Consider the following 22,194-nt stretch of genomic DNA (forward strand, 5'->3'; position numbering starts at 1 on the left):
AATAAAGATCTTTTAATATGGTATATAGAAAGCAGTTATTTTAAATAGTAAAAATATTTCACAATATTACTGCTTTTGCTTTATTTTGGATCAAATAAATGCAGGCTTGGTGAGCACAAGGGACTTCTTTAAAAAACATTAAATAGCTTACTGTTGAAAAAAGGTTTGACAGGTAGTGTAGAAAATAACTAAGAATAATAATTACTGTAAAAGTATTTTGTCATTATTATTTCATGACAGCTATTGCATTAACTGATCACTTAATTTATGGAAACTTATTATGAAAGTGTACCATTTTTGTCAGAGTAGAACCACAAAGTCTTAATATGATTTTTTTTTCCTATATTGACAATGCTTTATGTTTCCCCTCATTTTCAAAACAGATTAATAAATAGAATCCTGCTCCATGAACCACCTGTATGTGCAAACACTCACTTCTTTGGTTGTGAAAATCCTTTCTCAAAGGCCTGCTGTGAGGACCCTCCCTTCTCCACAGAGTTGCCACGGCGACAGCTCTGTCCTGTCACCGAGGGGGAGGAGGAGTCTGGCTGGGCTGATTCACATACCACCTGAAAGCCGAGATAGAAGAGGAAATCACATGACCCCAGCTGAACAATGATGTTAATGCACTACGAGAGGAAATTAATATACGCCAGGACAAAATGAGCCACAAGGGGTTGTGCAGCTGCAAATCATATTCTGAATACTCACTGCAGGGCATGGGTTACTGGTATCATGAGGACTACACTGGTTATTCACTGGAGAATTCCTTTTTGCTGTGGAGAATGTAACAGATAGCAGAACGATTTACACACATAAAGAACAAAGAGCAAAGATAGAATTGTATTTTGGGTTTAACGTTGGTAAAACACAGCAAAAATTAAATTGTTGTTGAGGACAGAAGTGATAGAAGAACCATAAAAAAATAGGTGAATTTACAGAAATCTGACCTGTAACAATGTTACGCATGGGTTTGACAAGGGCAGAAAAAGCAGGAACATCAGGTTGACGGTGCTCCCACATTGGCTGCCAAATAACAAGTCCACCAGCCAGTCGAAAGGTGAGGTCAGACTCCTGGCAAATGCAAAATGATCAGCATTTTTTAGCAGTTTAAGCTAAATTAATAAATTATTATTTACAAAAATAAAAAAGTACATTCACAGCCAAAAACTTAAGGATTTTGAACTAATAAAGTAGGGCTCAACAATAAGATTTTCCTTGCTTTGTCCTAAAAAATTTCATCTGCCCCAACACAAAAAAATTATACATTTTTATTTTTATATTTGCTAGAAATATATATTTTTAAGTAAATGTTAGGTATCATTTTTCATCTTTAAAATACAAATCAGAAGAATTTACAACAACAATGTAAAACAGACCATGGAAAACTAAGGCATTAAAATGAATGCACAATATCAATTATGTAATATTTTCAGTGGCAATGCAGCCACTTCCATGAACTCTCTCACACTGGCCTTGGGCCAGCAGGATATCCGTATTGTTGAGCCCTGCAGAGGAAAAAAATAATAATATCAACATTAAAAGTTCCAACCTTGATCCGGTTAATGAGGGGGGCAAAGAGAAACACAAAGAGCTCCACAGTGGCCATGTTCTTGTGGTAGAGTTTGGCACGGGCATATTCATTCTCTTCAGTTGTGCTGCCATTGCGGTCTGTGAGACCCTGGTTCCCCATAGGCTGAAGGTAGGCACTACTGCTACCACTGCTGCCCCCAGACCAGCCGTGTCCCAGGCCAGGCTCCTGGTGGCACTCCTGGGCCGCCTCCAGAAGCATCCAATGTAGAGTGTGAAGGAGTTTCGTTTCAGCTACCCCGAGTTTATCCTGGTGTCCTGGTGAAGAGAGATTATGGACATGCTGATCAATAAAATTAACCACAAAATGAATTCACTCAAATACACAGTGCACAAAGAACATAGAAATAGCAATTTAATAAGGGTTCCTACCCAGCTTGTTGCGGTTTGAGAGAAGGACGGCAGTGCAGTGGAGAACATGAGGCAGAGCAGCCTGGACCAGTTCCCAGCGAGAGATGCTCTGGATGGCTTCAGTGAGGGCTGGAGAGAGCCCATGGAGTTTGTTCTCCACCAGCACCCGCTCAAATGACTAGGCAGGATAAAAGCATGAGACATAATCCTCAAGAGCATTTATTAAATTATTACTTCTTCCTGTTACAGTATTATTTGTACACAAGAAAGAAAACATGATATACCAGCAAGACTGTCAGTCATATGACATAGTAATACTAATACCAACAATAATAAAAAAATATTATTTTTATTAACAGAACTGAATGCGGATTTGTTTTTATTTCTTACTGGAAAAAACTCTACAGCTGTCAATAGAACAAAATATTCACAATTAAATTAATGATTGGTTGCAGAATGCTTAATAAAAAAACATATGCATAGTTCATTTCTTTAACCTCAATAATAATAATAAAAAAACACTTATTATTGATTAATGGTACAGGTTCCCTTATTATGGTGAAAAACTGTAAATAAATCTCACAGAACATTTAAAAATGAATATACAGTACTGTTAAATTTCCAGTTTTTGGAAATGAACAATTCATCTTATAAATTACAGTGAAAATTTTAAAATGTAAATTTCCAGAATTCTAGAAGTTTCTTCTTAGTTCTTTATGTTTATTGAATTATTTTAGTGTCATGTGTCACACATGATGTGTATAGCCATTATGCCATTTTGTATTTGTGTGCATACAGTATATACAGCATTACATATGTAAATGAGCTTTGCTTATATACATGCATGTATGTGTGTGTGTGTGTGTGTGTAGAGGGGGGGCTTTCTCTTTCACTTGTGTTTACTAGTGGTTGTCAGTAAATTAGCTATAAAAGGTATTTCAGTAGGTTTGTTTATTAACGTTAAATCAGTTAATCAAATATGTATATGAACCTCTGATTTAGGCGTATAATGTCTGAGATAGAGGAAAGATTATTCACAGGTGAAGGTGTTCGCTCATGATTATTAAAGCACTCACCACACAGGAGGCTTCATACTGCTTCCCTAACTTCGGCCGCAAAAACGCGCTGTAACAGATCATTCAGATTCATTTAGTTTCATATCATAAAACTGTATAAAATAACAGCTATAATCGAGCCGGCAAGAACACTCTGTGCCACAGCATGATTTTAACTGATACTGAATTATGACGAGCTGTGGTTAAGGCACTGACAGCATTGCTCGACGAAGGTGAAATATTCGATAGAATATTCTGCAAATTTTGTTCAGGGTTTCATTCGAAAAGACACAAGGTGCGGCAGTGTGTGAAAACATGACGCACGAGACACCAGCGCAACAGAAATCCATTCAGAGACCGGTTTGAGAGATGCATACGAATGAGAACCGCTCTGCGGGAATCAGACTAATCACTCGCAGAAAACACCTGTTATGCCACGACTAAATCACTGACCTGGTCTGTCTCCATAGGAAGGTTTGGATCGGAAACGGGATCCCCCGGCAGTTTTCCTGGTCACTGTCATCCAAGCTCTTTCTTTTCACCATTTTTGACCTGCTGGATTCAAGGGTGCAGACGGACTGCTCAGAGACGGATTTGATTCACGGCATCACCGTAATATTTTACATCGGAGCGTAAAATGGCTGCAGGTGTTGACTTGTGTCGACAGCACCCCGTGGAGCAGCGCTGAAAGACCGAATCCACTTGTCAATTAAGAGGCACTGACCACCGGTTTGAAGATACGGCTTCAAATACGTAATCAATGAGATGAGCGACGGACCCCCTCTGGGTCTTAAAAGCTCGAGATTCGCAAACATTTCAGTGTAACAATTAATACTGCATTATAAGTACCCAAATCGACAATTCTCTTAAACTATCACAGCTGGTGATATATACTGGTGCTTATGACACCAGTTCATAAACTGCAGTTCATAAGAGTTACCAAGAACACCTTAACCCCTCTTTAATAACACATCAGACAGGAATACAAGTTATTGTTCATACTCTAAAGGCATGCATGCATAAAGGTGATATATTCAGTTTAATCAATCTGATTACAAAAAAAAGTGTATTATTATGTTTCCCACATACACATCTTGACCAAATAGAATAGTTATGGTCCTATTAATTCTGGCCAATTTAGTGGAGTAATATAATTCAACCTAAATTCATAGTCTATTGCTAACAAAACCAAATAAAAAATTATATAAATTATATATGTTTTTTATAATTATATAGCATAATCGACATGCATGTTTTTTTTTTGTCTGCCCTAAAAATATCGTCACAATACATATTTGCGTAATATTTGAGCTATAAACCATGTTTCCATCCAAGGATTAAATTTCTCTTGTGTGGACAAAATCTTTTTCCGTTTAACTTTAGCGCATAAATTCCATATCGATACTTCAAATGTCCCAAAAATTAGTTTGGAAACACTTTTCGTCGAGAAAAGGGGCTTTACCGCAAATAAATGTGGTGTCACATGACAGAATTAGCCTACAGGCAGGGCCAGTTCATGGTGTTGCTCAAAAGCGCATTAAATCATATTCAAATTATGAAATTGTATCTAAAATTATTTTATACATGGTACGAAAAAGACGAGTTACCTCTCAAACATACTTATCTTAATTTGGTGTTAGTAGGCTAGCCTACATTTACATGATTATTATTATTTTGTATTTTTTTTTACAGTACACTGTTCAGTTTAAATATCCTGTAGTCCGTGCCTTTCAGCTTGACCACCATACCCCCGTGATATTATGCCAAGCACATTTTGTTTTACATGAAGGTGAAGTACAAAAGTTTAAATTAATTCGTTTTGGCTTGTTAGCTTCTTATATTTTTATTCTTGTTTTGTTCGGAGTTCTTTCTACCGTTAAATTTAAATGATTTGTTGTGGAGTGAGGGGAAATAAAATTTTTTTTTCATGTTTTATTCAATATTTTTGGCTGACTGTATTTTATTATGACATGAACAGGCTATGCTTAACTGCACGTGAGGCGCCGGCGCGATCGCTTGTGTATTTTTGTTTCCTTGTAAAAGTGGAAACAACTTGCACTAACCTACTCCTTCATTTGTGATCATATAAGAGTAAGACATTATTCAAAACTATTCAAAATATTTTATTTGTGTACATTCACAATAAAAAAACAAAACGTACTTTTGTGAAATAAAGGAAAACTGCAGCTTTCCCAAGAGTGCATCACAAAAATGAACCGAAATTCTGCATATAGGCTGCTAATTGTTGCAGTTTTTTTCTTTCGTTTTGTTAATTCATTCATTATTTAGAAAAATATATTTTGTATATGGGCCTGTTTCTTTTATATAAAAGCTTATATATGTTTTTCTCCGAAGCGCTGCAGGTGCCTGAATCCTCACACTCATGTTGTTTATGCTGCTTTTTGCGTGTATAAAATAAATCCCTGGAAAACAAATTTAGGTATTTGTAATGGGTCAAGCCACCTATCAATTTAAATTTAATTTAATTGTAATTTAACATAATCTTGTCGGTTAATGGTTAATATGACCGTCGGTTAGGAGAAATAAAATAACCGGAATGAACATTCATATTTCCTATAAAAGTTAATCAGAAATAATAATAATAATACAACTGCAACGGTTTATGATCATTGCTTGATTATCAACAGTGGCCTATCTATCTAGTCTATAACAAAGTACAAAAAAAAAAAAAACTCATGACACTTAATAAAAATGATTTTATGTACTACAATTTAATATAGGCTTTTTTTTTTTTTTTTCAAATGGATGAAGAACAGCTATCCTAGCCTATAATTTACGCAAAAGGATAAATTATGTATGGAAACAGCTCAAGGGCAAATTTTTTTTGCGATACACCAAAATTTATGCGACAATTAGTTTTTTTAGGGATGACGTCATGACGCACACCATTTTATTGGTAAAAGGCCAGTTGGGTGGTAACAGGCTGTAGACAGCAAAGTTTTTTTTAACGCATATCTCTTTGTCGATAACAAAACAGCAACAGCGCAAAATCTGGATGGAAACTTGATTCAATGTCAGATGTGCTTTATGTAGCAGCATCAGATGACAGGACTTCTTGCTCCAGGTGGGGGGGGTCTAAACAACAAATGTCCAAAACACAATGAAGAATAATTTCAAAAACACTTTATCTTTTTTTCTCTCTCTACAACCGTACATATTATCAAATGATGATCATATGAATGCAGTGGAATGAATATGTACTGAACCCATCAAATATAGCAGCAAGTCATTTACCTTTAAGGAATTGAAAAATGTATTTTTGGAAGCTTTTAGTTGTTCTGTGGCATTTAACAAATAAGGGAAACAAAAATCATATAAAATGAATTTAATGGGTCAAATGTTTATTAATCTCTATATTTAAAAAAATATTCGTTTTTAATTTTTCCAATTACATCTTAATTCTACAAATTCTAGTAAAGTTATAAAAAACTGAACTGATAATAACTTTTTTTAATTGGAGTGGTTCAATAAAATCTAGTCATTCAGGCTACTGGAATCATGAAAAAAAATGACTCTTTATACTACTGAAAAAAATAAAAAATAAAATAAAACCGCACACACATTTGAAGTCTCTTAAATCAACCATCCTCCCTGAGCAGTCTCTCACAAACATAAATACACAATCTCCAAGCCACATTCACATGTTAAGGACTGCAAAATATAGGGATCTGTGTAACCAGGACACCACAGTAAAAGAACTTTAGGTCATGTGAGATTCAGCAAGAATTAATATGTCCAAAAATCTTTGTCGACCCCATGTGAGGTTGTTTTTTTATGATAGCATTTTATGATCAGACCAAAATGGTCTTATGTGATGTCTGACACTGGACGCTTGTGAGATCTGAACGCAGTGACTGGCTTGGCCTTCATATTAGGACATACTTAGGTCTCATGTACGTCTCGTCTTTGGCCTTTTTGATTGGCGTTTGGCTTCATCCACAGGGAGTCCATCCCCGCTTGCCTGAGCGAGTCCTCGAACTCCCTGGATCTGGCTGACCAGCTGCAGAAGAAGTGGGATCACCTGGGAACAACACAATATCATTATCTTCATAATGTCATAAGAACAGCAGCTATAGAAAATGTCAAGATTGTCAAGTTTTTTTTTAATAGGTTCTGAAAGAAAAAGAAACTGGTACCCGCTCATGATTATAGACAGCAAGCAACAGGAGTAATGTTAGAGGAAGGGCGATGAAAGATCCCTGGGCAACATCTTGATCTGGTATTTTCCTCTGTGGAAAGCCAAACAAATTCATACAAATTAAATCTAAGAGTTTGGGCTTTAAAAGACAATTAGTAATAATCATAATATTTTTGATGTATTCAACTGCACTGACACTATCGACAGAAGTTTTGAACTAAACTGAACTGGATGATGATACTGTTGCTTTCTGTAGAGCTGCTTTAGAGCTGAATTTAACTTGTTTAATAATTGATGAACTTGGCAACACTGACACTGTTGTTGAAATGAATCAACACTGAACTGACTTGAGTTGAATAATGACACCAGTGTTTTCTGATATGCTTACAGCTGTTAATTGATGAATTCTGCAACATTAACATAACTGCGCACATGCGGTCACAATCTGGATTGTAGGAAGTGCTATATAGATACATGTGACGACTTGAGAAATCATAACTTCGTCATAACATTTCACAAAAAAAAGTCACACTCACGAACAGCTTTTTGAATGTAGAATTTCGATCTTTTTTACACCAAATGACAAGCTAAATCGCAGATGAATGATCTATTCTCACAATTTGATCATTGGACAAAGAAAAAATAATGTTTTGTGTGACAAGGTTGTTACCTTAGGGTTAAAGGTTAGTGGTAACCAGAAGATGTGAACGAGACTTGTGGGAGTTTGAAGTCATACTGGGAGCAAGAGAGTGATGTGTGTAGCATCAACACATAGCTCTGCAAGAAGACAATAAAATGTAATTAATAAATAAAATGTCTCACTACCATACTTAAAAATCAAAGTATGGGCAGATTAATATGAATATTGTAAAACATAATAAAAGTACCTCTCCATCACGTGGCAGGGGGGAAAAGTGGAAGAACAGGGACTGGCCAAGAGACACACTCTGGAAGGGATTGTCAAGGTTGTCACTCTTATAGAGCTTCAACTTTAGAGAAGGAGGAACAATGACTTTGAGATTTGATCAAATAAGAGAAACCATTTTAAAGCAGTATTTAAATTACTGCACCTACCCAGAGAGTGGGAAGATGCTCAGGGGAAGTGATGACATTGCCACTCAGATCAAACTGATTGATCTGTCTGAAGGTGATTATGTTTATTCCTTCAAGATCAGTGTTGCTCACCTAAAACCATCCAAAAATAAACAAATAAATGTGTAAAGAAAAAAGGCAACTAAAACTTCTATGCTCACCTCAATGGTTTTGTGTGGCGGTAATGCTCTCTCAATGTGATCATTTCCTTCTCCTCTCAGCTGAATGTTGTAGTTACACCCAGGCTGACATTGACAAAGGAAACGCAAGCTTTGTTTAGAATCTTAAAATGATGTGAACTTTTGGGAGTCTTAATGTTTGTCTAAACAGTTTTCTCCAATAAAGTCTTACCCGCAAGCCTCTGAGTCTAAAGCGGCCCTCTTCGTCAGTAACCGTATCCTCACTGTACATGCCACACTCTCCCTGCCCCACTGCCTCCACAGCAACACCCTGCTCCGCATCGGCGCCTATTGACTGCACTGTTCCATAGCAGCTGAGACGAAGTGCACAAAAATAGAATATTTACCCCACAATCGAAAGGGCATATTTTGTAAAATGTTCAATACGTACACGGATTTATTTTTATCAGATTCTTCAAAAATGACAGTAAAGACATTTATGTTACAAAAATTTATATTTCAAATGAATGTGTTGTTAACATCACAGGAATAAATAAAAAAAAATATTGAAATCAAATTAATAGTGTATTTACTGTATTTTTGATCAATTAACTTCAGTTTTTGTGTACTAAGGGACTTAGTGTACATCTGCATAAATTACCTAACTTTTATACTAAGAATTTTAACAGGCAGTGCATATTCTAACATGTTGTGTGTTGCTGACCTATAAGCTGTTTTGAAGCCAGTGATGGGAATATGGAGGACCTGTCCTTCCTCTACTGTGATCATTTGTGCTGAGGGCTCAAAGCGGAACTCCTTCATCATGGGCTTGAAATAGTACTGGCCAGGACTCTGAGATGGGGGGGGGGAGGATAAATGAAGACAATCTCTGTGTACTTCATTTTAACAATGCATGCTGTTTGTACTCATTATATGTATGCATTATTTTTATTCATACATTTAAAAAGATAGTTCAGCCAAAATGAGCATTCTGTTTTCTTGAACATGCAATCAAACGTCAGTCAGTGTTGTTTTTAACTTCGCTGACTTTCATTGTAAGGGCAAAAAATATTAAACCATTTAAAAAATAAAAATTTAAAAATATTTTGCGTCACACAGATTTGCAATAACATGAGGTAGATTGTACAATAATGTGTTTAACACGTCAAGAAGATGACCATAAGGGGCTGAGAAGACAGTACCAGGTTGTTGAAGGTGAGGAGACCAGTGTCCTGAGTGAGCATGTTTGAGCGGAAGTTGGCCCCACTGAGAGACAGCAGAACCCCAGAGAGAGGAACGCCATCCTCTGCCTTTATCTGAGGGGCAAGAAAAACAAAATAAACCAAATTAACCATTTGATTCATAGATACTTAATGAAATGTGATAGATGGTTCAACTCGATGATGAGAAGACATTAATGTGACATTGACCTCAAAAGTGACGCCTGCCAGGGCAAACGCCTTGAAGTCTCCTGTGCTTCCCTCTACTGCAGTCAGGACAAAGCCCTCTTTACTGGCACTGATGTCATACAGAGAGTCACTATGTAGGGGTCCAACACTGGTTTTAAAGGGGAAAAAAATAATATTAATTTTATTTGTTTAGAATGCTAGAGCGCATTTAAGATTTCAGCCATAATGACGGCACTTTATTTCTAATAGGCCAACAGTCATTCATGTTGACATATTTATGAACCATGCTTTTAAGCTGTAAGAATTACAGAAACTCAGACACTTTGGACTCCCGAGATGGATAACACACACACAGTACATTAACATACAGACATCTGTCTCCACATCCCACTGAGAGAGAATACAAGAAAATGCCTCTCTCACATATGCATCAGTTCCTTTTCATCCACTTCTCCCCTCACCCATCTCTCCTTTCACTCAGCTCACTCAGAATGGCCAATAGCAGAAATGTAATGTTCTGCATTAATGCAAGTGTTATTTACAGTCATGTTTGGTATCATTTGAATTGTCTCAGAGCGACTGGTACAATGGTCTCATTCTTATAAGAAGTAAACTAAAAGATAATACAAATCCTAAGAGTTCAGAGACATTTTGCATACTGTAGAGGGTGGAGCCCAACACCTAATGGTTTTCATGCAAATTACCTTCTGTCCCAAAAGGTGCCAACTCGACTTGATTAAATTGCAAATTACAATTGTTAGTTCCTGTCTCGAGTTTGGGGAATGTTTATTCTGGTCTGAGGTACTTAAAGAGAATGTGGCAAAAGGATCGGGGCGATTCTGTAGTCAGAAGCCCGTAGTGTAATACCTTACACTATGTATTTCTATAAAGTCAGGTATGCATTCTTTACTCATAGATTTATCTCTGAGAATTCGATGTTTTGTATTGATATGATTTGATCTCTTTGAATTGCTGTGGAATTGAAATAATACATACAGTATTTACCTGACTGATAATAAATTGTTACATTTGACCTTATTCTGTTTTACTCTGTAATTATTGACTCTAGTAGATTACGTTGCATCCTTGTTAAAGACATGAGCAACCGAATGAACGAGTAAATATAAAGTCAAGAGTTAACTAGAATAATCAAATATCAGAATAATAAATTAGAAACGGACAAGCAATCAATTTGTATTTCAAGTTAAATATGAGGTCATAAAGAAATGGAGTCAGATTAAATGATAAAATGGAGTCAGATTAAAGTTTAATTAAAATTGAAGAACTGTGCACACTGGAAAGACCGAGCACGCAGGAAACCTTCATCCACCACCGGAGACCTTCCTTGGGCCGGATGCGTGGAGCCTTACAAAGCTAATATGCATTATTAAATACACAGTTAAGAGAGGTATTAAATAAATGAACGCAGTATGTTTGTGATTAAGTGAGATACCTATAGGTTCCGGTTTCATCCGTGAGAACTGTAATGAGAGGGGTTGTAGCTCCTCTCTCCTTGATGGAGATTTCCACACCCTCCAGTGTAGGTGACACCTGCCCCGTGAGGAACAGTCCTGCCCGGCCTGCAATCTCAACCATCTGACCTGGGCAGTTCTCTGTTAAAACAAATCAATCATTGTATATCAGTTTCAAATATAAAACTGGGGTAAAACTGAAACCCCATTTTTCTGAGTGATATTAGTGACACATTTCAAGCAGCATAATGAGCCGTTTTGTATAGTTAAAAATAACCGGAAGTCTGGCACATTCAAGTTACAAATGGCAGCACCTGCTGTTATAGTAAAAATAAGGTAGATACATTGCCTGGGTCTACATCAGGCGTGTCCAGTTTTGTTCTGGAGGGCCACCTACCCACAGAGTTTATTTCTAAATGTATCCTAAAACAAGTAAATTGAAGGTGTTTGTAGCTTTGTGTTGTTTCACACTCTAAAGAGTTAAATCCATCAAGTATTCATTTGCTTTTAATCTCTACAAGAGTGTTATTCAGCAGAATAGCAAAAGGTACAGAAAAAAAAAAAGAGCAAAAATTGTTCATTTAATAAAATAAGACCCAAATGATATATCACAGTATAAGTAATTCTATTTAACATGAATGACAGACAGCAGGAATATTAGACTGCTGCCACTTTAAGCGCTGCCCCTGCCCGGATCCAATATACTGTTACACACATTTTTTTCTTTCTGAGCTGTTTGCTTTCACTTAAGACCTAAATTACTGTGTTTACGAGGATACTGGAAAAGATGGGCATTTTGAAACATACAAGTGTGTATATTTAACTGTTAAAGGCCTGTAAAGCAGCAATAATAAAAATGCTCCCGTGCTCTATTAACCCCATCTTCACATGCGCACGCCTCTCTGAACTGCGCTCAGAAACAGTTTCTCAGACAGTGCGCGCATATAGCAAAATGAGTTTTCTTTTGCTGCTGATTGCATTTCAACAGCTTAAAATCACTTGCAATGCTTAAAAACGCAAACAATAAGTTTTTGTGACTATGTAGCAAAGCAATGTCAAGTGAACATGTAACCGCGATATCCAAATATTTCTAACGGTTGTCAAATGTATTTTATATACCACCCCTAGTAATATGTATCCTTAAGGTACTAGTATGCACCTTTTAGGGCTAGATAAGTTATTCCTATAAAGGTACTGGCCAGTGACAAGGTGTTGTACCCCCTAATAGTAAATTTTTTTAACTTTAAAACATTTTTAACCATATATATATACATATATACACATATACATATATATATATATATATATTTATATTTGTTTTTTTTTTTTTTTTTTTTGTATGATTCAACTGCATGAATTTGGTTGTTGGTCAGTGTCACCTTACAGTACGTGTTACTGTGGATTTCCTTTTTATGTAGCTTGACAAATATTAATTTAATTCTTTGTGTGAACAGACGTTGTTTGCAATTTGTTCCATAATTGTTTTTGTGTAGAAATTGTGTCTAGGACCTTAGTATAAAATAAAAAAAGCTATAAAGATTGCACTCTAACCTCCAGTGATTGTTGCCTCTACTTCAGGAGGGTAAAACAGAAATTCTTTGGATGAAGGTGTGACTGTGATCTTCTCCCCAGCCCTAAAATAGCCAACAGAGACAAGATATAAAATTAAGGCCATGAAATTTGTAACTGGTAGGAAGACACAATGTGATATACGTTCTTTGCAACATTTCACAATATTTTTTCTAACACAGACAGAAGAGGAAAATGCTGGCAAACATCCTCCAAAATCATACCGTGCCCAGTAGGAGAATTCAAAGTGGAAAGGCTCATGGAGTTCATCTGGTTTCTCTTCCACAGCAGGGCTGTTCTCGTCTCCTCTTTCTTCCCTCTCCTTCTTACGGGCAGCTATTTCCAGAACCTGCTGCTCCCATCGCTGCTCCTCGTTTGAGCGCAGGGGCCCCAGAACCAAAGCAGGCTCACTCTCAATGGAAGATCTACCAAAATAAAACAAAACCACCAGGTGTATTGAAAGCAACAGCCAGAACTCAAACAAACAAGACAGACTTTACTCTTTTAGACACACATAATAACAATTCCCTCACTCACTTGATGGTGACAGTGACATCCAGCATCTTATCAGTGGTGATGAGTCCTGTCATGTGGTGTCTCACAGCAGTTAGGGTTAAGATGCTTGGGGCAGACCTGAGGAAGGAAGGATGAAAAACAACAATGTGGATTAGACTTCATTTAATAATGTTACACAACAAGCACATACTGCAAAAGCAGAGGATCAAAAGGTAGAAAGCTGTTGTAGCTACTTTAATTTGAATAAAATGCTTGGCACCAGTCACATACGTGTTGTAGGTGTAGTAATCTTGTTCAAACTGGTGACAGGAACGTGGAGTCACTTTATAAACACCTTAGATTAAAATGAAATATGTTAAGTACATTAAGTTTTATGAACTTACAAAACTGAAGGAAAGGCTGAGCTCACCTGGCTTGGATAGACAGAAGCGATTGACTCCTTTGGACAGATTGTAAATGCCAACGTTCTCTGGTGAGCTGCCATCTTGGAAAAATTCCTAAAATTATGGACAAATAATGTATTATCATCAGCATTACCATTTTAGGCTTGTAATAACTGATTCGGGTAACTATGTGATCACTCATCTTTAAATATTGAACGTTTTCAGTCCTCACCAGGGTAATGGCATGGGACAGTGAACAGCGCAGCAAGTACCCGGTTTGTCTGAACTCTACTCCCTCCATGTATGAGTCAAGTACATCGATCTCCACTGACTTGTGCTTCCAACACCACTCTTCTTGGGTGATAGATACTGCGACAACCAGAGGTTGTTAATTTTCTTAAACATAATTTTTTGTGAACTTAATGTCTACACTACTGAAATCCTGCACAATTTAGCTAAAAATAAATAAATAAAATAATAATAATAATAATAATAATAACAACACGCTTAGTTTATCATATATAGCAGTTCAATAAACTTTCAAAATTATAACAAACAAATCATATTAAATAGATGAAAACCTATATTATTTATCTTTCTGATGTTTTTCTAGTTATAAATAAAACATATGACTGTACTATAAAGTTCATATTAAATAATAATGATGATATTTTACTATACAACAGTAATTGATTCTATACTTTCTCACTTTTTCTATTTTGATTAATTGCATAATGTCTAGTTGTTTAGTCTGCCCAAAGGTCATCTATCATAATTTACCATAGATTTCTGGGTAATATTATAAAAAGAAAAAGAAAAAAAGAAACAAACAACAACAAAACCCAAAAACAAATGCTGACTATTTTTACTAGCGTTCATAAGGTTTTTCAAATGTTTTTCAGTCTTCAGTGTCACATGATCCTTCAGAAATCATTCTAATTTGGTGATTTGGTGCTCAAGGAACATCTCTTATTATTATAACAGTTGAAAGCGATGGAGCTGCTTAATAATTTTGTGGAAACCTTGATACTTTTTTGCAGGATTCTTTGAAAAATAGAAAGTAAAAATCAACAGGGTTATTAAAAAAAAAATAGTTGTAAAATTTCATTTGGTAAAATAACGTAAAATTATTTAATGCCACTTTTGATCAATTTAATTCATCCTTGCTGAATAAAAATATACAGTTCTTGAACAAATCTTACGGACCAAAAACATTTGCATGATAGTGTATCTATTTAATACCATAATGATAACCATCTCTATAGCTCATTAAAATCAAAAATGTAAAAACAGTGCTTACCTTTGTACTTTCCGGGTAAAACATTATTGAAAGTGAAACTGATAGTTTCACTGCTGCCAGACAACTGGAGGTTCTGCCTCTCTCCTTGTCTGCTCACAGGCTGAATAGTGACTGTCAGATCTCCACATGCCACTGATGGGACAACTCAATTATTGAGGCAAAGACAGAAAGCACATTTATCTAATTGAATTCGACAGCGGACATGAAAAAACAGCTCACCAAGACAGGACACAGATCCATAAACAGATGCTATGAACTGAGTGAAGAGAAGGTCGGTGATAGGACGATCCACAAGTGAGATATCGAGAGAGTATGGCTGAAGAGCAAGTCCAGCCTTCACATCACTTTCAGGGAGGGTAACCTGTACGGCACACAATGTATCTAAATTAATGTGCTGTGCAATTCACTCTAACTTTAAAGTGCCCCAATATGGATTTTTGAAAATTACCTTTCATGAAGTGTGTAACAGCTCTAAGTGAATGAAAACATCCTGCAAAGTGTTAAATCTGAAAGTGCACAGTGTTTAAAGGTATTGTCTCTCAAAAGAAAGAGTCGACTCTGAATCATTGAAACATCGTTTTTAAAACGAATCCCAAGCCGTTTCATGTTGACGTCAACATGAAAAATTAGCATATTGCCCGCCCATTTGTTGGTCTTTTCACATTGGTCTGAATGAAAATGCTAATTCATTCTTTGCCACTAGATGGCACTTTTGGAGTGGTAAAAATAGCCGTTTCCCCGGTTATAAAATAATGAAAGTGTTTTTTGACCTTGCATGCATGTCAACCTGTTATTGGGGACTCCCAAAACCAAAATATGAACCTTTCATTACTCATAATAGGGGTACTTTAAAGTCAAGTCACAACATATATTCTCATTACCTATATGCTGTAGTCTCCTGGTTTAACTTGAAAGCAGAATGCTCCATGGATGTCACTTTCGACAGTGCGGAAAAAGTCCTGATCCAGTCTCTGAATCGAGAGCGTAATTCTATAGTGCCCAAGCTGTTTAACAGTCTCAGGAAGATGGGTGACTGAGATGTGACCACACACGCTAAACCTGAAAATGACAGTGGAGCAGAGATTTCAAATCGGACCCCTAAAGCTAGACGACAGACACCTGTCATGACAAGTCTTTGTTTATCTTCTGAAAACAGCTTTCTGAGGACAATTCATGCCTGCATACTCACCCTGCAGTGATTATGTCTGGCAGCTGAGGGGTACTGGGAGCAATCTTCACAGTGACCGGCTCAAAGAACATCCGCTCCTTGTGCGTGTTGATGGTATAAGTGCCTGTGGTCATATTCTCCAATCGGAATGAACCATCTTCTTTAGTTTCCACTGTGAAAGAGATCAAGGAGGAGGCAAAATATAAATTCAATGTGTTAATTTAGCATAAATATGTTATTTAAGCCTGAATTGTGGAGTAATTTGGATATACCCTATTATGCCTAATTATGTTAATTTCAAGTGTATCATCACAGTCACCTTTAATTTGGTTGTTAAGCGTTACTACAGCATCTGCAACACCCTCTCCATTGGGACTATTCAGAACTCTGCCCATCACAGAGAATCCCATGACACGGAATATTGGCTGAAAGACAAAACAGGTTAGAAACCAGGTTAGGTTGCTGAGCAACACCAACTGTTTTATACATTATTTATTCATTTTTTTCAATACAAAAAAAAAAAAAAAACTGTATTACAATGTCAGATATATAAAATTTCACCTTACAGTTCCCAGGACTGAAAACCCGGTAAAAACGAAGTTGATGTCTTGTTCTTTAGTGCAGATGTCTGTAATTCCATCCACATGTAGGTCCACAGTTGTTGGCTCTGCATACAGACAAAGTATACAAGAACTCTTAAATGGAATTATTCATGATTTTATCACATGATATAACACCACTTGATATGTGAAATCATTCCTTACCAAAGCTCCATCCCGATGGTGGTTCTATCTTTATAACAAAATCACCCTGTAAAAGATTGTAATCCCTATTAACACAAACATACACAGAAACCACCAGGCTAAATATTAACAAGAAGCATGACTCGCAAACTTTATTAAAATGTCTAGAATTTTTTGTGGGTCATATATATCATACAGTGCCCTCCAAAAGTATTGGAACAGTAAAGACAAATTTCTCTGTTGGCTGTGGAGTCAAGACATTTACAAATATGATTAAAAGATGAATATGAGACAAAACTACAGAATGTCACGTTTTATTATTGGGTGATTCAACACATAGATGTTTTACCAGCTAAGAAGTTCAGCACTTTTAGAGTTTCATCCCCCTATCTGATGTAAGCATAAGTATTGGAACAGTTGCCTCACAGGTCTTTCTAAGCGATCAGCTGTGTCCTGTTGCAGGGCTCCAGACAAAAAAATCGAGTAAGGCGCCATTGGCTCCTATAAAAGAAAAACTTAGGCGCCAAATTATTTTTTTAGGTGCCACAGAATAAAAGTGGTTTATTTTATTATTATCATTTTATTTTTCCCCCCTATTTTAACATTTCAATAATTTTGTCATGTGTTTATGTCTTATCTTTTCTAGGCTTTATCAGCATTTTAATCCATCTTGTAGATGATCAGGTCGACCGGGGGACTAAGGTTCACTTAAAGTGTGAATTAAATGTCTTTTACAACTTGAAATATACAGTCACAAAGAATTGTTCGTTACACAGAATCTGTACCAATATCATAAGCATCACTTGGCAACTGAGTGCAGTGCATCCTATAAATGTTGTCACGTCTTTCACACATTCAGTCTGTTTTTCTTCATTAGTAAAATGCAATTTTATAGGAGGAGTTGAATCACGTACAACAGAATAAGTAAAAATATTGATATGCAACAGCGCATAAATATAGCAAAACGCTCCTCTTTATAGTTATTTTTCTAGCTGACTGATGAGTTTATGGACACTGAGTGGTTATTCTGAGGTAAATGTATTACAATGCAATGTTTACAAGCTTTATACATTTCCTCAGTTTGAAACACTGAATGAGCTTTTACATAAAACAGTTGTAGCCTACTATAGGCTTTCTTATTGCCTACCTTTTGATCATGTTCATTTCATACTATAGTAGTAAATCGAAATATATAATGGGTTCACTTGCTGCTTTAACTGAGGTGCTAAAGACCGTATCCGTATGCGTATCCGGACGCATACACGGACCGTGTGGACGCGGGGTACTGGTGTTTATATTACCGAAAGTGTGCGCTTGTGGTCCGCATTAAAGAGCACCCAAACCGCATAATTTGAATTTCGTAGCATTTTAAAGCTGATACTTTGTTTATTAAAAAGTAAGACAGCACAAAGCTTTTTGCGATTACTGGATGGCAAGTGCGCTTCAAATAACAGGAAGTCCATGCATTAACAGAACACAGCATATAGACTAAGCATATATGCAACAAGCATCACCGCGAATGAGTAGCGGAGTATTTCTTCAGCAAGCGACGCGCAAACTGAATGAACCTGAAAGTAAGTCGCAGACGCTCAACACACAATCTTCTTCATTAAAAGCGAGACTAGCCTATCTTTCCAGTGCTGATGCCGCGCGCTCTCTTGATATTGAAATTAGCTGATAGTTAATAAAATTATCCATTGCTTTCATTGACGTGAACTCCGTTATATTTGCATATGAAGCGGGAATTGAAGAACGGATTTATATCCGTTTTGCGAAGACACATTTATGTGGCCAAGTGTAAATGGGGAAACGTTTTAACAAATCATATAGATATCCGATCAGAGAAAATGCATGAAGTGACCAGGTCTCTCTCACTGCTTTCAGCAGATGTGCGCAGAGACGAGGACTGTTTGAAACTCTTTTCCAGTAAAACTTTGATGCGCATCGTCTTATGTAAGTTTAATACGTGAACATAACAAAAGATGTGCGCGCAAAACAATCGGGAAAAAAGTCCTTTCATGCAAATTATATATAGTCGCCAGTGGCGACCTCAGCAAAAACTTCACTCGCAAATTAATATTTTTGGTCGCAAATGCGACCATTTTAGTCGCAGTTTGGAGCCCTGCTGTTGCATTAATTCTTCAGATATTAAAAGCAGGGACTGTGTTGTATCAGTTATATCCATTACTCTCTTCTGTATTCTGAATCTTGCAATCGATGATGACACACACAAACCAGGATGAAGATGAGGGAGCTGACTTTGAGAGAAAAGCAAGCAATTTGGATGCTAAAAGAAAAGAGGAAAACAGTTAGAGCTCTAGCAAAAACAAAGGGCATGGAGAAATCAAGAGTTTGGAAACCACCAGGAACCAACAACGACCTGATCGGCTGAAAAAACAACAGTAGTTGATGACAGACAAATCATAAAAGCTGTGAAAATGAACCCTAAAAGACATGTCTGTAAAATCACCAACAGCTTCCAGAAAGCTGGGGTGATGCTCTGACAATCTTCTGTCCTCAGGAGACTTTGACACAGAATTACAGATGCTACACAGCAAGATGCAAACCTATGACCAGCACCAAAAATAGAAAGGCAAGATTAGAGTTTGCAAAAGAGCACAAAGGTGAGCCAGAAGAGTTTTTGGACCGATGAGACAAAGATGAACCTTTATCTAAGTGATGGGAAAGCAAAAATGTGGAGAAAAAAAGGGAACTGCAATGATCCCAAGCATACAGCCTCATCTGTAAAGCATGGTGGAGGTGGTGGCATGGCATGGGCATGCATGGCTGCTTCTGGAACAGGCCCTCTACAATGACTTAATGTATGATGACAGTAGCAGAATGAATTTGGAAGGGAACAAAACCATCTTGCCTACCAATATTCAAGAAAATGCCACCAGATTCATTGGGAAGTGCTTCATATTGCATCAGGACAATGACCCAAAACACCCTGCCAGTTCAGTCAAGGAATTTATAAGGGCAAAGAAATGGAAAGTCTTAGATTGCCCAAATCAATCGCCAGATTTAAATCCAAATGAACATGAATTTAACCAGCTGAAGAGGAGAGTAAAAACTCCCCAAAACAAGCAACAATTGGAATTGGCTGCATTAAAGGCTGAGAAAAGTATTTCAAAGGATGAGGCCAAGAGTCTGGTGATGTCTATGGGTCACAGACTCACTGCTGTGATTGTGCGCAAGGGATCGGCAACTAAATAATAGCTTTTAATCTTTTATATCTGCCTTATGTTCAACTGTCCCAATACTTATGCTCACATCAATGAGTGGGATGAACTCTAAAAGTGCGGTTCTTTTTATTTGGTAAAACATGTATGTGTTGAAACGGCTAATAATAAAATGGGACATTCTGTAGTTTTGTCTCATATTCATCTTTTAATCATATTTGCAAATGTGTTGACTCCACACTCATGGAGGGCACTGTATATGACATTGTGACACTCTTCTAAAAGTGACTGAGGCTGGAAACTGCCTCTCTGATGGTGTGAATTAAGGTGAAGCTGCTGGTGTAAGGATGAAATACTGCATTGTAAGAGCCTGATAGGCTGTCCCTCAGCTCACTGAACTCCTGTTCCAGTTAAAAATAGACGGGCATGTCAAAGATGAATTTTGCCCCAAATTACACCACTAGAGAAAGCTTGCAGCAATTTGCGAGTACTATGCCAAAACGTGATTAGTTTAAACTTCCCTAGGAAATCTTCAAAATTTTGCAGATTAGGACTGCACAATATATCCTATGTCATAATATATCACAAACGAACTAAGGGATGTGATTTGCATTACAATTTGCTTTTAATGCAGGAATCCAGAAAGTTTATGTAGATGAAAACAACACAAACAACTAGAAACATTCATATTTGTTTTCATAGCATTTAATTTGTGGATTGTTTGGAGGAGAACCCTTGGATAGATAGGATAAATATTTTTTGTCAATTAAGTATAGAACATAAAATCATGCCTTAATTGATTTATCAAAGAAATAATCTACAGATTAATTGATTAACAAAATTGTTTTTGTTGCAATCAGTCTAGCCTTTGTACATAAGGACTACTTTTTAAGATTAATTTGAAACAATTATAAATAAGTCATATGAAAAAAAAAAAAGATAGCATGGTAGTGTACAAGTAGAAATGGTATTATACGCTATTACAAAAGTGGAAAAACTGTAAAATATAAAGCAGAATGCAAGCTTCACTCTCCTCATAATTTGCTTATATTGATGTTCTTAATATCATTTTGCACAAGTTAAGTACGTTATAAATTAAGCCAGTTCTTCACTATTTGATTCCCATTAATGTAAGACTATACTTGTTACAGAAAGTCATTTTTACTTGGCTCTGAACCCAGAAAGAATATGAAACATTCATGGAGGATGCATTATTTCATGGCTTAAAAATGGTAAAAGATATAATTTTCCTCAATATATTGTAGCCCTACCACAAGTAAAGCTACCTTAATGAGTGCTGAAAGGTCTTCATAGAAATGCACTTCCTTATGATTCAGAACAATTGCTGCAAGACATTCTAAGATGACCTTGGATGCCTGACAGTCCACTGACTCCTGAGTTACAGTACCTTGTCATACAGAGGGATCATGAAGTAACCATTGATTGGTGCACAGTCAGTCTGGTATTTCAGAGAGCCCTGCTTAGTGTACAGCTTGATCTGTAAAGAACACACACATAGTAAACGTTGGTCATCATAAACTGACTATTTATATACATATATATAAAAAGACTCAAATGAACCCCTTAAAAACAATACGAACTACATGAATTGCTCGTCTAACTGTATGCATTTAGATAATTTCAGTGATTACTTTGAGTGAGGCAATGCTAATAACAATATTAAGCATGCTCGGACAAATCATGTGTTTTGCTGATAATGCTTGACAGTTGGTTAGGCAGCTGTCATGCAACCTGCTACATTCACGACAGACGGATCACCAGTTTATGCGATCTACAACCAATCAGCATAACTGTTTAGGACAGCAGATGATGTATATATCAGAGCATGCGCTAGCTAGCCAGCTAATCATTTTTAAACAAGAACTCTCAAGTCTTCTTACCTCAATGACAGAGTAATTAATTTCCACATCTGACTTAACAAAGCCCCCGCAGCCTACCAAAATGTCATCAGCACCATTCACAAATGTCACATACAAGAAAGATAGAATAAGAATCGTTAGCTCCTTAATTCCACTCATCGTGCAGCACTGGTGAAGCGTACTGACATACCCCGCACATGGTTTAG

At 36.7% G+C, this 22,194-nt stretch overlaps 1 protein-coding gene and 1 pseudogene across 2 annotated transcripts in view; both read right to left on the reverse strand.

The window, feature by feature from the left end:
• The window catches only part of LOC306878693 (protein unc-80 homolog), a gene marked incomplete at its 3' end in the record, with an annotated part of 46,784 nt that extends 43,239 nt beyond the window's left edge, over positions 1-3,545 (reverse strand). Inside the window, exons 1-7 of the mRNA XM_079431180.1 lie at positions 3,450-3,545; positions 3,018-3,066; positions 1,963-2,119; positions 1,553-1,848; positions 951-1,074; positions 712-776; positions 436-569 (exon numbers count right to left, since the gene is read on the reverse strand). Of these exons, the coding sequence (XP_079287306.1) occupies positions 436-569; positions 712-776; positions 951-1,074; positions 1,553-1,848; positions 1,963-2,119; positions 3,018-3,066; positions 3,450-3,541 (917 nt within the window). The 5' untranslated portion in view covers positions 3,542-3,545. The remainder of the gene's footprint in view (positions 1-435; positions 570-711; positions 777-950; positions 1,075-1,552; positions 1,849-1,962; positions 2,120-3,017; positions 3,067-3,449) is intronic.
• A 2,216-nt stretch (positions 3,546-5,761) lies between these two features.
• LOC306878975 (BOS complex subunit NOMO1-like) lies at positions 5,762-22,147 on the reverse strand (annotated as a pseudogene). The gene is made up of 26 exons (XR_013785867.1): positions 22,010-22,147; positions 21,517-21,606; positions 16,948-16,993; positions 16,750-16,850; positions 16,503-16,608; positions 16,205-16,355; positions 15,897-16,074; positions 15,235-15,376; positions 15,016-15,147; positions 13,948-14,084; positions 13,742-13,829; positions 13,603-13,666; positions 13,354-13,449; positions 13,041-13,241; positions 12,799-12,881; positions 11,229-11,388; positions 9,797-9,923; positions 9,569-9,682; positions 9,091-9,218; positions 8,599-8,740; positions 8,409-8,492; positions 8,230-8,340; positions 8,043-8,144; positions 7,826-7,932; positions 7,154-7,246; positions 5,762-7,038 (listed from the first exon to the last, which is right to left on the reverse strand). The product of XR_013785867.1 is annotated as a BOS complex subunit NOMO1-like (transcript).
• Positions 22,148-22,194: the final 47 nt, after the last annotated feature.

This window comes from Barbus barbus (genome assembly GCF_936440315.1).
Source record: "Barbus barbus genome assembly, chromosome: 13".
NCBI classification, from domain to species: domain Eukaryota; kingdom Metazoa; phylum Chordata; class Actinopteri; order Cypriniformes; family Cyprinidae; genus Barbus; species Barbus barbus.